At 31.3% G+C, this 16,828-nt stretch overlaps 1 protein-coding gene across 1 annotated transcript; it reads left to right on the top strand.

Moving 5' to 3' along the window:
• Nucleotides 1-6,846: 6,846 nt before the first annotated feature.
• LOC132738102 (uncharacterized) lies at nucleotides 6,847-11,402 on the top strand. Its single transcript, XM_060725538.1, has 4 exons — nucleotides 6,847-7,210; nucleotides 7,633-7,866; nucleotides 8,073-8,214; nucleotides 9,814-11,402. Exons 1-4 carry the CDS (start codon nucleotides 6,897-6,899, stop codon nucleotides 10,606-10,608), a joined length of 1,485 nt encoding a protein of 494 aa, XP_060581521.1. The 5' UTR covers nucleotides 6,847-6,896; the 3' UTR covers nucleotides 10,609-11,402.
• The last annotated feature ends 5,426 nt before the right edge of the window (nucleotides 11,403-16,828 follow it).

Below are 16,828 nucleotides of genomic sequence, written 5' to 3'. Positions count from 1 at the left end.
TAGGGTGATGATTTGTCTTTCAAACATACCCGCGAAAAAACTGTTACTCCTATACCTTAAAAAAATTGAATATTGTTAATTAGATAACTTTGATAAAAATCATTTTTTTGTAATGATTTACACAAAATATGATAAACAAGATCAACAAGGAAAGGCGGCGTTCAATGAACGCAACAAGTTAGAAAGATAAAGGATATCAACAATGTCAAATGTACCTTCGTTTTAGTGGTCATTTCCATAGCAGTAAATTTGTTTTTACGTTGTAAATGCTTCTGTAAATGGTAATGATAGTAAGATGAATTTGTTTTGTTATAACTCATATTGAAATTTAAATAATTCTTTTCAGTTAAAGTTTACCTAAACTACTTGATTTACTCATTTATTTTGTATAAGTCTGTTATCATGTACACCACGAAACATTTCCTACTTTATGTCTACAACATAAATAATGTCTTTCCTGAAATAGTTGTTAAATTTTCAAATTTATATCATCTCAGATATACCATATCCGATATTAATTACATTGGAATTTACTCTAATACAGAACTATGGATGGTTTGAGAATTGAGTACCGCTCAAGCCGGTGCTAGGGGGCGTGAGGGCTGCTGCACTCCTTCATTATCCCTCATGGACAGACTCAATCAAACCGAGTCTGCAATTCTTATGTAATTTTGTTGTGATTAATGCTTCCGAGGGATCACTTTGTTTCCAGATTTTTATACTTCACAACAGCAGGTGTCAAGTGCTGTATGGCAGCTGTAAAAAGTTGCCCCGTACTTCACTTCAGTGTTGTTATATTTTTCTGGTCCTTCGGGATCATTGATGCCAGCGCTATTAAGTGTTGAGAATTGAGTACCGCTCAAGCCGGTGCTAGGGGGCGTTAAGGATGTTGCACTCATTCATTATCCCTCATGTACAGACTCAATCAAACCGAGTCTGCAATTCTTATGTAATTTTGTTGTGATTAATGCTTCCGAGGGATCACTTTGTTTCCAGATTTTTTTATTTGTGTAGTTCATGCGATAAAATGAATAAAAAAATGTATGTCATTTTTTTTTCATGAACATAAAAAATTATATTACTGTTCTTTATGGTTATGTTGTTTGTTTTACAGAAGATTCAGACGTCCCTGTAATTGTCATATTTGATACTTGGTAAAAATTTCTAATCAAGCAGTACACCGTTTACAAGGGTAATGTTAATGAATCGGGAACTGGAAATCTAACTTCGCTTACTCTTCTGTGAAATGTTGATATTATTCTGCTTTTTAATTTTCTTTCTGCTTTTTAATTTTCTATCAAATGTTTACTTAACTATGTGCGACAGGATAGGAAGAAAAAAATATTACCTGATTAATCTATAATTTGCTAGAGAGAACCTTTGGTTTCCTGAGACAAAGACTAAAATTAAATAACTTGTTTGTTTGTTTATTAAATGCCAAATCCATGAAAATTAAGAAATTGTTTACTGAAGAAGTTACAACTCTTAATAGAAATGTTATTAACAAACTTACATAATGCAGGAAATTTATTTTACTTGAACACTTTTATATTTTGGGCGATAATAAAAAACCATATTTAGTGCTTTATATAAAGGGCTAATATTATTCCTAAACATTAAGTGTTTTGCTTATCTACAAGTAAATTCTCGGCTTTTATTCGTTGTTTAACTCAATAGATAATATTTAAATAATTTGAAAGCTTTGGTCTTTACTATTTGTTAAACATAACCAGCATTGACGAGAATGGCAAAGTGAATTGATGTTTACTTTCTAAACATTGAGATTTATTTAGTGCTTCTGCAACTTGGTTAGTTTAAAAAACCGTTTTCTATATTTATGTTGTTTGATATTATTATTTTTACTTGAATAGTTTCTGTTGCAGTATTAAAGTCAAAATATCTGATTGATAAAAACCCAATTCGTTTTGTTGTATTATTAGTTTAAATAATTAAATTAATTATTGTTAATCATTGAACGCCGCCTTTCCTTGTTGATCTTGTTTATCATATATTGATTTTTTTTCTGTCAGACGCTCCATGTTAATGAACACTTTCTATCAAGTCAGAATTTCTCCTGATAAGATGGTTATTTGCTCAAATTGTTAGTCAAGTGTATTCCACTACATATCACTTTTTGCAACATCAAAGAAGCTAATTCATTAACGCTAGTCTAGACTTTTGGTAAAATTTCAAATTGCTTAAATGTGATTTCCTCAGACAAATGCCAAAGTTAAATCAATATGGTATCTTGAATGTCACTTGGCATTTGGAATCCTGAGGGTAACGTTTAATATTCATAGTGTATTCAAATAAGCTGCTGACAATTCTAGGCATTTGTGCAGCTTTTGACCGGGGTTTAAGGAGTATTAAAAATTAGTTATTTTAGTCAAAACAATTGTAATGAAACAGTAGCTATTTTAGCAATTGTAAAGGTTATAAAACATTGTGGTCACAATGGCAAATCAAACCTATGTCTGCTTGGAAAGTTTGGCTATCTGCTCTCTTTTTTTTATAAGTATCAATAAATTTATCAATATTTTATGCACATTTTTATTTTTGTATTCGTGTTCAAAATGTACTCTGATATAATTCAACTAAAGGCTGGATATTAAAAAATAATAGATAATATATGTCTTTGGTATATAATATGCTCAAAAATGATTTAGAAAATGCACCGAATAAAGTAAATTGGTGCTCTTTAGTAAAAGACTTATTTTGTACACTTGGTATTATGATGTATGGTTGCAACAAAATGTTGGTGATAGTAATTTATTTTTGTCTTTAGCTAAACAAGGATTACACAATATGTTCAAGCAGAATTGGCATGAAAGATTAAAGAATTCTAGTAGAGCATTGTTTTATCGAACTATTTCAAATTTTAGATTTCAAACATACCTTGGAACACTTCACAAATAGTAAATTTTGTCAATCTTTTGTTAGATTAAGCGTTTTGTCAAAAGACTGCAAATAGAAGCAGATCGTTGGTCAAAGACCGGCGACTATACCAGTAAATGAAAGATTATGTAACTTTTTAACGTCTTAAAAGACGAGTATCATTTTATTATAGAATGCAAGTTGTACGATGAACTTAAGACATAAATATATATTATCAAAATATTGGCGAAGGCCAAATATGTACAAATTTACAGACTTGATGAATAACGAAAACCATGATAGTAAGAATGCTTGGAACTTTTATACACACTGCTTTTAAAAAAACATAACGAAATATTATATGGTAATTGTTTAATGATGTTTTACAAATAATTATCTAGATTGTTAATCATGTGAAGTTTTAATTTAAAGAATGCATTCTCACTTTATCGTGCTGTATTTATATAATGGATATTTATGTGTACTATTTTAAGGCGTCGTTCATATGTAGCACAATAGTCTCACACAGAAAAAGTACATTGGTCATGTGTTTTGTTCACTCCAGTCAGTCATCTTTATGTTTCGTTTCGTTAAAAGGTTGACTTTAAAATTGGAATGAGGTAACCTGAAATTTAGTTTGAAATATGTCACAATTGGTAAGGGTGAATAAGGTTGACAAAACCTTCTCCAAAGTAAATTATGTTTGCAAGGTATACTGTTATAATGCAATTATTGTTAAATGTATAATCTGTCCGTCATAAAGTTTTGTATATGTATGCCTCTGGTTCTGATTGAAATAAACTTTGAAAATTTTTATGTTTAATGAATCAATGATGAGAACATGCAAAAATCATAGCATGAATAACTTCAAAAACAACGAAAACTACACATGTAGTATGGTAGAGACGCCGCACTACAATAGAAAGGCAAGAAAATTTGATGCCTGATCAGTTGACCTTGGACTGTTATCAGAAGACTGTTATACGTATCATTTAACTATTTACAAAATGTATTTGTAAAGCGAACACTGTTATAACTTATGTATCTAAAATTTATTTTAAATAACATTTTCAATGGGCAACCATATAAAATACTTGTTCAAAATTATTTACTATGTATCTTATGACACAAAATTGTGATTGAGTTTGTTCATAGATCCCATGGCTGTACATATCTTTGTCTAATTAATTAATATTGGTTCTGTTGTAATCAATCAACTTTTACACGAATGTCTATATACTTTCTGCTTTCAAAATTTTGGTCATTATTATCTTATCCATCAATTAGTTTGATTGTTTTGATGCATGCAATGTATTTGATTCACGGCTTTAATTGTCAACACTGATCTTTTATCAGAGAAAACCGTGTGCGTTTTAACAGAACATTCTGTGAATTCGTCAACACCAAATGTATGTTCATTGCCAGTTATGTACAATGTCGTATAACATTAACTGATCTTTCAAACAGAAAAGGCTAGCTAACAATTACTTATTCTTTGATGTCAATGAAACCTTATTTTCCCTACAAATAAAACCACTCCATTTTATAAGATAATATAGAGGAGGTAAAACTTCGCGTAATAAGGTTGAAAGTAGATATAAGATTAGATGCTCAAACAAAAAACCTTGTACTTTAGAGGTTATTGGCGTATATATATTTTCCGACACGAATTGATAGATTTAGATTCCTCAAGCTTTGAAATCATATACTTCTAACATCACGTAATGAGTAATTGAACTTTTTATGTTTCAAGATTAAATATGAAAAACTTTAATGTAATAAGCATAGCTTTCGATAGAACGGCTGTGACAAAAATGCTTTTTAACATGTTAAACACATTTATATTGCAAACAAATGAATATAGAAAACACAAGTATTTGTAACTCAATTTTACATTTGTGAAATAAAAGTTGCTATTTTACTCTTTTTATATTTATATTTTGTGATTTAAATTTTATCAATGTCTAGTCAATTATATATCATCTTCCAATGTAATTCAGATCTGTTAAATCTGAATGTACCGTGTATGTTCATTCAACAATTGTAGACATCGTACAATTATAATTATATTCTGATATATTCAAAATGCAAATAAGCTATTTATTTCAAAGTAGCCATTTATCAATTATCTACCTAGATACAAATGCATTAAAAACACGATTTAAAAAAATCAATCAGTGAACATACATTTAAGTATAATTATAAAACCATTTTTATTTATCTTTTCAAGATTTCTTCACATTCAAAGGCGTTTTAAAGAAACCTCTTGTTATTACAAAATTTAAATGAAAAAAAATCATATTATTTCAGTTCGATTTAATAATTAAAACTAAAATAAATGGTTTTATTAAAAAGAACGAGGGCACTAACATAATGTTATTCCAATGCAACACGTGATTTTATTAATCAATGTTTTTACTTTATTGTAATTTGAAAATATCTATACATGTTTTGTGATGTTTTGTATTCATTGGCAAATCTACCAAGCATACAATATTTTGTTTATATATGAATGTTATCATTAATAACTACTGTTTCATTTCAAGGAGAGAGTTTCTAAAAAAGCTTCTAGCTTTCTACTCAATCCTTTTTGCATTTTATTGTAATATATTGCGTATATATATATATTTGCTGAAATAAAATATTGTTTAAACCAAATCTACCATAATTTGGCAATTAACCAACCGACAAACCCCTGTCACAAGATTAATGTATATCAATAAATAAACAGTAACTTGATTTACAATCTAATGATGCCACCTTAATATCTATAATCTTTGACAGTTACAATATGTCCCGTCATATTATATCTTTATCAACCGTCCATCAATTACTAGCTTCGTCTTACATCTGTTAATAATTTCTGAAAAAATAAATCAATTTTCAATATACATTTTGTATTGGGTATTGTAATGATATTATCTAGAGAATCTTATTTCATCATTAACCAGTCAGATTTATTAGTGCCATTGTTTATAATAAGCATACGTCGTAAAACATCTGCTGATCAAAAATGAATTAGATAGGAGATGAACATTCTAAATAAAGCGTAGGCTGATCAAATTTATGTCAACCGTATCAATAAAGTATCACTTGTTTTATGGTGAATGTCTTTGCAAAAACATGCATATAATGAAAAGAAATACATAAATTATTCTTCAGAGCGAAGCAAACGAAATTTGAAATTTATATAAATAATTCATTGTCACTACAATAATTCAAATTTAAATGGACATTGGTATAATATCACATTATCATGAGCTTCATACACAACTTATCAGATTAAAAAAAAAATACACTAGTGTATTAACCATTCAACGAAACGCCATTTGCGCAATGTAAACGTTGCGTAAAGACGCACTGATGCTAACTTTAGTCAATGGTTCTTATGGAAAGTAAATTTTTGCATTGGAAAGTCAGAGGTTTCTATGAGAGTCAACAATTGCTATTTGAAGTCCCCGGTTGCTATGGAAGTCTATGGTTGCTATGGAAATTCAGTGGTTGCAATTGAAGGAAGTCAATGGTTGCCATTGAAAGTCATAGCTTGATATAAAAGTTATCCCTCGGAAACAGTTATCACACCAAAATTACAAGAGAATTGCAGAATCGGGTTTGCTTGAGTCTGTACATTAGGGATAATGAAAATGTGCAACATCCTTCACGCACCCTAGCACCGGGTTCTCAATTCTCGCTGGCATCAATGATCCCGAAGGACCAGAAAAATATAACAACACTGAAGTGAAGTACGGGCAACGTTTGACAGCTGCCACACATCACTTGACACCTGCTGTTGTGAAGTATAAAAATCTGAAAACAAAGTGATCCCTCGAAAGCATTAATTACAACACAATTACAAATGAGTTGCAGATTCGGTTTGATGAGGGAAAATAAAAATGTGCAACATCCCTCACGCCCTCTAGCACCGGCTTGAGCGGTACTCCATACCCACACTTAATAGTGCTTGCATCAATGGACCGTTCCGATTATTTCCGCCTATTGCGCAATCCCTAGTGATTGTTGCTATGCCTCACAAGCCAGCATCCAAAATGGCGGCCGTATCAACAACAACCGACTCGCTAGAAGATGTGCCCGATAATATATCTATTAGTTTTCTACCTAATCACAGAAGTCTTATGGAAAGGATTATAAAAAGAGGTTTAAATTACTACCTTCAAGGCTATGTCCATCAAATTAAGGTTCATATTGACGATAAACCCAAGGTAAAGGTTGTTGCTCGGTGTTGGAGATCAATGAGGAAAAACGAAAAGCCGCACACTCTACATATTGAGATTCTTAAAGATACTATAACAGAGTCGTACTGCTCTTGTAAGGTTGGGTAAGTAATCAAGTACGTAAAATTGTCAACAACTTAAGTAGGCTTTCTTTGGGGATTCTGTATTTCTCTATTTTAGAATAAAAAAAATGAATTGCACCCCTCCCACTTTCCAAAAAAAATAAAATAATAAAATAAAATAAATAAATAAAAAATATAAAAAAATGTATATACTATACACCATTATGTAGATCTATTTATTATACATGTATAACTATGTCGGATTTTTTTTTAAAATTAATTCTCTTCAGTAAAGAAAAAAGATATCATAGACAGAAGAGTCATGGTGTATTTTTTCTGTCAACTTAATCAAAACAGATCTAATGATAACAAAAATGATCATCATCATCATCATCATGATTTATCACCATCATTGTTGAATCACTGTTTGATACAATAATAATGTGCAGTCTTGTATATTTCAGATTAACAGGCCACTGTTCCCACATTATTGGTCTAGTGAAAACCCTTCAAGGGCTGAAACTACACAACATCAGTAATGTACCTGACCAGTTGAGTTGTACAAGTGTGCCCCAGCAATGGCATGTTCCAAGAGGAGAGAAGATTGAGCCTGTCCCACTTAACCATGTTGTGGTGGCCAAAGCTTGTGAGACAAGGAAGAGAAAACCAGTTTTATGCCAAGTTGACACTCAGTACAAGTAAGATTTTAAACAAAGTACAAAAGTAACTACACATATGTTTTTAAAATTTCATTCTTTATTTATATTATATAACTATAACAAAATCCATATAGGCGTTTTACTTATATACATTTTAACAACAATGTCAGATACTTGTACATTTTACATGTATAAAATTTGTAAAGAATGTTTTAATTTATGAAATCTTTCACATAAATTTACAGGCTTCCAGAGGTTACCAGCTATGATATAGAGCAGTTAAAAGGGGCCAAAGGCACACCTCTTGAATACCTTCTCTCATCAAAGAGGCCATTAGTTACAACAGATCTTGGTCAAGTTCAGCTTGGTTCATTTCTGTCATATCAGGTAATATATTTTTACATACAATATTTTAACATCTATGTGATATAGATAAGATTTAATTGAAGATACTCTATGCTCATTCTTGGGTAAAATGTTTTTATCACAGAAATTTATTGAAATCTATGATATTCTTACTGAATATGTTGAATTTGGATAAAATATTAAATAAACTATGTATAGGAAGCTGCATTCCCTTTAACAGGTCAAGTAAAGTTGGTCTTTTCTTTAAAAAAAACTGACGGCTTTTGTAATGACACTATACATGTATATTCATAATGTTACCACCTATAGTATGTAGAATTTTAAACATAACATATCTATTTTGTGTGAAGTCAATACATGTTTATTTTATATTTACTGTGTACTAATTATCAATATTTTCTAATATCAAATTTGAGCATAGTATATCTTTAATACAAATTCAGCCAAAATCAATCAAGTAATAATATAACTACTAATTTGGCAGTAGTATGTTAACATTTGTTAAACAAAGTTATTGCAACTCAGACAGTCATTTGTCTTTTACAAATATTCTCTGATGTAATGTAAGTATTGCACAAACAGACCAGATCTTATTAGCTTGTTTAAATAATGATGTAGGAATTTTATGAGACAACAATTTATATGTCTTCACTTTAGCTATTACTCTTTCAACATGAACTCTGTGTTTGGCAATTTTTTGAGTTAAATAAGTATCAGATGAAGACATTTGTGATGAACAAGAAGAAAATGGGGAATGTTTAACACAAGGCCAAGTTTATTAAGTTCCTCTTGTATTGTAAATCCTTTATCAGCCATTATACCATCACCTGGATTAATGTAACCATGGTTTAACAAATCTTTCAATATGGCATAAAATCCACTTTCTTCACAGATCATTTTGTCTGATATTGAACCAGTAAAAAGCTCAGAAATAAAAATTACAGATCCACTTGGGTCACACCCAATTAAAGCTTTAAGAGTAGTAGATGATTTGTAATCACTGTACATTTGACTTTGAAGAGCTAATGCATTTGGTACTTGAGTTTTGAATTCTGTTCCATCTATCATAATTAAGGTTGTAGGAAAATCTTTTCTAAATTCTGCTGGCATTCTAGATATAATATCATCCCTTGGGGGCCACAGTGAAATCTGACCAAATTTAAAATATAAAATATCTAAGAGTTTGTTAAATACAATGCCTGTTGACTGCAAAGATAAACTAAATCTCATTGCCAAATCTTTCAGTCCAAAATCATGTCTCAATCTGCATAGTACTAGAAGAAGTGCATCTTCATTTGATAGTAGCTTAGTGTCAGTCCTACCATATTTAACAGTTTCTTGTGAATTTGGAAACAAAAAAGAAAACAAAAATAAAAAGTTGACATAAGTTATTCCAGTGTAATATTTAAACAAGTTTTTCATATCCTTTTCCCTATTTCTAATTCCTTCTGCAGAAAATGGTTGTTTCTTTTTCATATCTCTTTCCAGATGTTGTAATTTTGATTTCAGTCTATTAATTTCTTTGTCTTTCTCCAATAATTGAATTTTTAGCTGCAAGTTTTCCTCATGTAGATGAACATCTTGATTCTCTGAAATAATATATATGCATTTTGATTTCAGACAAGAAATTTGAAGTCAATGATTCCTGTAACAACAAATGGCTGTGGTAACCTCTGTGTCACAAACTCATCACAAATTAGACTGCCTGAAAAGTTTCAGCACTTAATAAGTCATTATACAGTAACAGACCCACAGACATTAGAGCAATGTACAAGAAACCAGGCAATGTCTGAAACATGGCATCAAGCTAGACAAAATAGGCTAACAGCATCAAACTTTGGTGATATCATGTTAAGGAAATCTCCCCCTAATGAAAAATTACTGTCACGTTTATTTTCTACCAGTAAAGATATTCATGCCCCATCTATATCTTATGGGAAAAGAAATGAGAGCAAAGCCAAGTCTAAATATCTAGCTCAGTTTCCTGGAAGACACATTCATGAATGTGGTTTTGTTGTAAATAATGAGTTTCCATTTGTAGGTGCAACCCCAGATGGAAAACTCTGTGATAATGGAAAAGTAGGGATTATAGAAATAAAATGTCCCTATAGTGCCAGAGACTTGACTGTTGCTGATGCTTGCTGCCAATTAAATAATTTCTTTTTACACACTGATCAGAATGGCCAGGTTGTACTGAAATCAAATCATGCATACTATGCCCAGGTTCAAGGACAGCTCATGATTACAGGTAGTTCATTCTGTGATTTCATTGTATATTGTCCAAATGAGTCCGACTTGTTTGTTCAGCGTGTTGAACCAGATGTTGAATTTATGACAAATATGCTAAATGTGTTAGCCAGTTTTTTTGAACAGTATGCTCATCCTTTCTTACATTGCAGTCATGGAAATGTATAGTTTCAAACTATATTTAATGTGTGAATGACATATTGCAGCTTATATGGCCATGCATAAATAACTGTTTGCAATATAACCTTTACATAGAAGTTTGGGTTATATAAGTTTACACTAAATTATACTTGGCCATATAAATATGATATACATGTGCAAGTTACATATTGACATTTGATTAATGTGTCATGACCAATACCTTTGTCTGTTTGGCAGCCAACTTCACATTGTCCACTTAGTTCATAATTTCTTTGATTTCCATCATCTGTAGTTGTTTGTACATTTCTGAAATAATTAAAGAAGATGCATAAGTATCAGTAATTATGACTGTTTCATAATTTACAAAATTTATATTTGAGCATGGAGTGAAGTTCATTCCTATTAGAAACAAATATCAATTTGTTTATTATAACATACCCTTATTTGTTACAAACACACATGTAATATTTAGTACTGTGTTAATTAGCATACTATTGAGTAAAAAGGCTTTCTGTGTAGGCTAAGACAAACATGCATGGACTCTCTTTCAAAATTTTCATGTCAATGTGACAAAATTCTACTGAAGTTACAGTTGTGTACAGTCAGTTTAACAAGTTTTTATTTATCTATTAAATATACTGATGTAATAAATTTGTTGAATTTTATTTCACTTTTTGATTTTACAGATATGTAAACAAATTCAGATGATTTAAATAAAAAGTGCCATTGTTCAAAGGCTTATCATTAATGAATAAATACAAAATTTGAAATTTTAACCTTACTCTTTGTTTTTTTCTTGTTCAACCAAAATGTCAAATGATATAGGTGCTTCCAAGTCCAACCGCCTGCACTTGGTGGTGGTCTGGTAGGAGATGCAATGATCCATCAGCTGGCAGGGGATCTGGATATTTATCAGTTGGCCCATTTTCTCCCATGAAGTGCTGTAATTATTTGAATAGTGATTACTTGTGTTTGAAAAAAAATAAAATAAAAGTAACAATACTGGAGGTAGAGCTCTATATGACATATAAATGAAACAAAAGATCTGTATACAGTAACCATTTATCCAGCTGAAAAGGGTAATGTCATAATTTATAAAATGGCTTTTCAGTATTTTTTGTATGCTTAACAAAATAACCAATATTTATTTTACTTATTGGTTAAAAGATCAGTCCTCTAACAAATTATATTATTTTCATGGTCACTATTTTTTTGTAACTTATAGCCTACCACCATGAAGTTAGCCATTTTAATGCATGATGCATCAACATATGCTTTTTTACTGAATTGATAATGAATGTTCTGACAAAAGTCAAAGAGAAAATGTATTATGAAAATATAAAAAAGTTTGGAGCAGTTTATAATTATTTTTAAGGCTGGCCAGTTTTAGGCTCAACATTATTCAGGCATAGACTTGTTCATTAGGCTAGTTCATAAGTTGCTTTGAAGTTAATTATTTTTAAGGCTGGCCAGTTTTAGGCTCAACATTATTCAGGCATAGACTTGTTCATTAGGCTAGTTCATAAGTTGCTTTGAAGACTAAAATTGAACTGTCAAAATAAACTGACAACAACATGTATCCACAAAGTGGCACACATCAAACAGATCAAAAGCCAGCCTGGCTTGGTAAATCATTTCATGTATAAATCAGCATTTCTTACAGATTCACTTACCGTTGAACACACGACTTTATTTTTGTTAATCCTGCTGACATTTAACTGTTCATGCGGTCGGGCGCATGCCTTTATCCACCGTAAACACTTCTCAAATTGAGTTTTAGGGTTAGGAAATGTTATGAATCTGACCCCAATCATCTTATCAGGATACCTGCAATCTGCATTGCATGTTCCCCAGGCACATCTACGCACCATTTTGAATAAAACCGCGGTATTTACTTTTGATGTAGCAGTTGCCAAGTGAAAGCTTGTGAGCACAAGATGGCGGGTAGCAACAAGCAATACCGCACTGAAGTAAACGGATCACTTTCATTGGTTAAAAATATCCGTCGCGGAACGGTCCATGATCCCAAAGGACCAGAAAATATCCAGAAGCCACTGGTTACTATGGAAAGTCTCTTGTTGCTATGGAAGTCTATGATTGCTATAAAAAATACTGGTTGCTATGGAAAATCACTTGTTGCTATGGAAGTCAATAGTTGCTAAAGAAAGTTACTAGTTGATATGGAACGTTAGTGGTTGGTATGGAAGTCAATGGTTGCTATGGAAAGTTTATAGTTGCAATTATGCTTACCAGTTGCTATGGAAAGTCACTGGTTGCTATGGCAACTCATTTTGTGTTAAAAAATCTATGGTTGCAATAGAAATTAAATGCGACTCACTGGTTGCTATGGGGAGTAACTGGTTGCTATGGAAGTCTATGACTATTTCTATAGAAGTCACTGGTTGTTGAAAACGGTAAAAGAAATAATAAAATTTATCTTCATCCATTACGCGATATAAACGCCTTTTTCAAGCCCCCACTCCCCTTTTGTTGTCTAAAATGGTAAAAAATGCCTTATTTAGGCCATTAACACTTGTTTGTTTTTTTTGTTTATTTTAAGAAATGTTAAAAAAGTGACCACTTTTTCGGTGCGGCCCCCAACCAAAAGATACATCAGGGGGTTGCCAGAAGGGGGATGTGCCCCCTTCTGTTCAGAGGGTTTGAAGGGGGCGGCAGTCCCCCTCATCGCCAAGAAAATTTTGGACTTGTGAGAGGCTAAATATGACCCCAGATTAATCATAAGGTAACATGTAACAAAAGCTGAAAAGCATTTGACTCTATCTCAATCCATTTAGAAGTTGCAGCACTTTGAATTCAATTTTGATGGACAAAATCAACGCGAAATAGTGTTTTTTGGCAATTTTGAGATGTCCCCTCGTTGCCATGGTAACAGAAAATTTAAGCCTGAGCATGTTGTTGCAAAGGCAATGGCCCAGTCAACATTTGTGCAAAGTTTGATTAGTATTGAGGCAGTTTTTATAGTATTATAGCAATTTGAACTTGTAACGGGAGACTTTTCAATGAAAACAGCCATTTTTCACAAAATGCTCCTGAAGTAATGGGTTAAAGTTGAATTTTTTTTTAGTAATCTTCAGTTTTTAACCCCATGTGACATTGTTCCAAATTATGATTGACAGTTTCTTTTAACACAACCCCTGCTTAAAATATCATCTTTATTTCTGACGGATACATTATTTTTCGTCGTATTAACTATTTGATCAAATCTCTGATGACGCTCCCACATTGGACAATTGGAGTAGCGTGATAACATCGTAACATAAAAGTTCATTTTAAAGGCACATTATGTTTCTGAAAAGAATAAATGTTTACCTCTTTAGAAAAGGCATATATGAAATTAATAACGTTTAAGTAAAAGTTTTAAAGCTGTTACATGCTTGTTACCTGAAGAAAGACCTGCAAAATGAAAATGTGAAATCGTTTGTAATAAAAGTAGCAAAATGTCAACAAAGTAGTATTTGTATATCCATACAAAATACTAAATCACTATACATTGTGATTGTAATTGTATTGATTGCAAACAAGTAAACGAAGCAAACGATTGTTCAGGTAATTGGCCGATGCGTAAATGTTTTCGAAACCATTAAAGTACACCAAATATAAAAAAAACTTAAAGAAATAAAAATAAAAGCTTTTATGATTTCTTTCACTTCCTTCAGCCAAACTTAAATTTTTTAATGTCTAAACATTTATATCTTAAGGGGAAAAGACCTCAAAGACTAAATAGGAGTGAACAATACTGGACAAAGCCTTTATTAAACGTCACAAACTCAAACACACGTAAGTTGCATGATAAAAAAATATAATCACTAGAATGGGTGGTAAATCTGTTCATGAACTTATAAATAAACGAATTGGAAAAAGTATTGCTAAAAGCGATGAGAGTTCATGAAACCACTACGCACGGACTGCACTATCACGCTTTAATACTGTCACACTTTCCTTGTTGGTCTTGTTTCCTATATTTTAATCATATTTTAATCTTCTATGTTGTTTGATAGGTATTTGAATAATTTATAATGATTAAAAAACTATATACATCAATTAGACTATCCTTAATTGTATTACAATACAACGGTAAAGGTAGTGAGTGTCACAATGAACTGCGATACCTGGCTAAAATTTAAGACACATGCAAATCGCGCTTGGGGTTTTTACTGGATTAAAGCTAGCCATCACGCTCATATTGCCATCGGGGGCTTGTGTATGTCACTGTTATACAAGTTTCGTATTGCCCGTTATTTGTTGTGCGTTTGAGGACATACAGAATCATTTAAATTTCCAAAACAGAAGATGAGTGGGAAGTTTCTCCGAGAAGCGAAACTTTATCTCTGCTATGGCAGCATCGATGGCAAAAATGTGAAGATACAAGCTTCGCCAAAACAGGCAACATTTATTACATCTACATAAGCTTCTACTCAATTACCATGCTGGCTCTATGAAATAAAAGTAAAATGATATAAGGATCAACTATAATCGTGAAAAATAATTTGGTATACGGGTACCTAGAAAACTGATGCATTGAATACAAGTCTAACAGAAAAAAGCATGTAAAGGATATCAAATAAACGTATTTGTTGAATAGCTGTATATTGAATTAAAATAAAACCTTTCTTACAGTTTTTTTAATCATAACTAATCAGTTTCTTAAGTTAAAGTTCAACATACTTATGATAAAGAGGGTAAATAGTACAGGCTACCTACATGTACGTACAGACCTACAGACCAATATATGATAAACAAGATCAACAAGGAAATGCGGCGTTCAATGAACGCAACCCTTTACGACCCAAGACAGGTACTCTCATTATAAAAAGTAATGAATTGAATTTATTACATGTCAATTGAAAACTTTTCTGGATTTATGTAAAACTTTTTTGATATACAAATACCGAAATTTTTCAATAACAAAAGTACTATCCAGATGCACATAAGAATGAACTAATGAACACATATTCAACTTTCTGAAGTGAGGATTCTAAATTCTAACTGTATTAAATAAAGATTTAATCTGAGTAATGGCATATACTTGTATTTTCCTATCGCCTATCAGTAAAAGTATACATGCTGCACAAAACATAAAATTTATCAAGGATTATTGGTAAATCAGCAGAAAAAAACAACAAACAACGGCGGCTTCACTGAAGAAATGATGCCAATAAATACATGCAATATTTTGTACTGTTTTAATATGCATACCTTTAAAATGTATCATCTCGACGTGGTTTATCTGTTTTGTGTTTCAATAATAAAAATATGATACATAATATTAATATAATGTATTCCCGTTTATTTTGTAATGTATGTTTTTAAATATAGCACACTTTCAAATATATACTTGAAGAAGATTCTATTTTTCACGCGCCTGAACTTAAAAGAAGTGGTTATTCTCTAAAGTCATTTAGAAAATTAACAAATGCATATTCTTTTCTTTGCGAGAAGGCAATTTCCGAAAACAAGTCAGTTGGGATTTGCCAGACTGGCTAATAGCCTGTAATTCGGAATGAAGCACGCACAGGTGATTTCTTAATTAGAGTTATATTACATAATCTAATATATATAAATACCAAAATTGTAATACCATCATTCGTTATTATTATGTAAGAAAGATGGACTTTGTCTATCAAAACCAGCATTGCAATCAAAAGTATCAAACTCAGAAGAAATGTAAGTTATTTTAAACAATTAGGAAATGTTGGGTTATTTGTGAAAATGTTATCTATTGCATCGATAAGCTTCGGATTCAAAAGATAATTGGAAACCTCAATTGATAAATTTTGATATAACATTTTAATTATTTTCTCATAAATATTTTAAATTTTGTTATTTTGCTTGTTTAGTTAGGTCATCCACCATTCATACATGGACTACCACTGCTGGAAATTAATTTAAAATGTAAGCCCTCTGCATTAAAAAAACACGAAACGTGAAAAAAATTTGTAACTTCCACTTGCAGCGACGTAAATAGGAAATACCAATACCGTAGAAAGATTAGTTATCCTTTTACAGAAGAAGTGAAGACTGTTAATTAGCATTTCTGTATGCCAACTAACACACTGCTACCATAATTTAGACAATTATCCGTTCTAAGATAATAATTGGAAAACCAAACGAATGAAAACCTTAACATTAGTGGTTGCTTTTATTTGTTTGCTGCTTTATTGTGATGGAGATAATTAGTCTGACAGATACTTTCTACACCTTAGTACACACCTTAAAAATAATCAAA

This window comes from Ruditapes philippinarum, unplaced genomic scaffold (genome assembly GCF_026571515.1).
Source record: "Ruditapes philippinarum isolate M1 unplaced genomic scaffold, ASM2657151v2 ctg615_1_1_1_1, whole genome shotgun sequence".
Taxonomy (NCBI): domain Eukaryota; kingdom Metazoa; phylum Mollusca; class Bivalvia; order Venerida; family Veneridae; genus Ruditapes; species Ruditapes philippinarum.
Note: the sequence above shows the minus strand (reverse complement) of the source record. Positions and strands in the feature narration are given on the sequence as shown.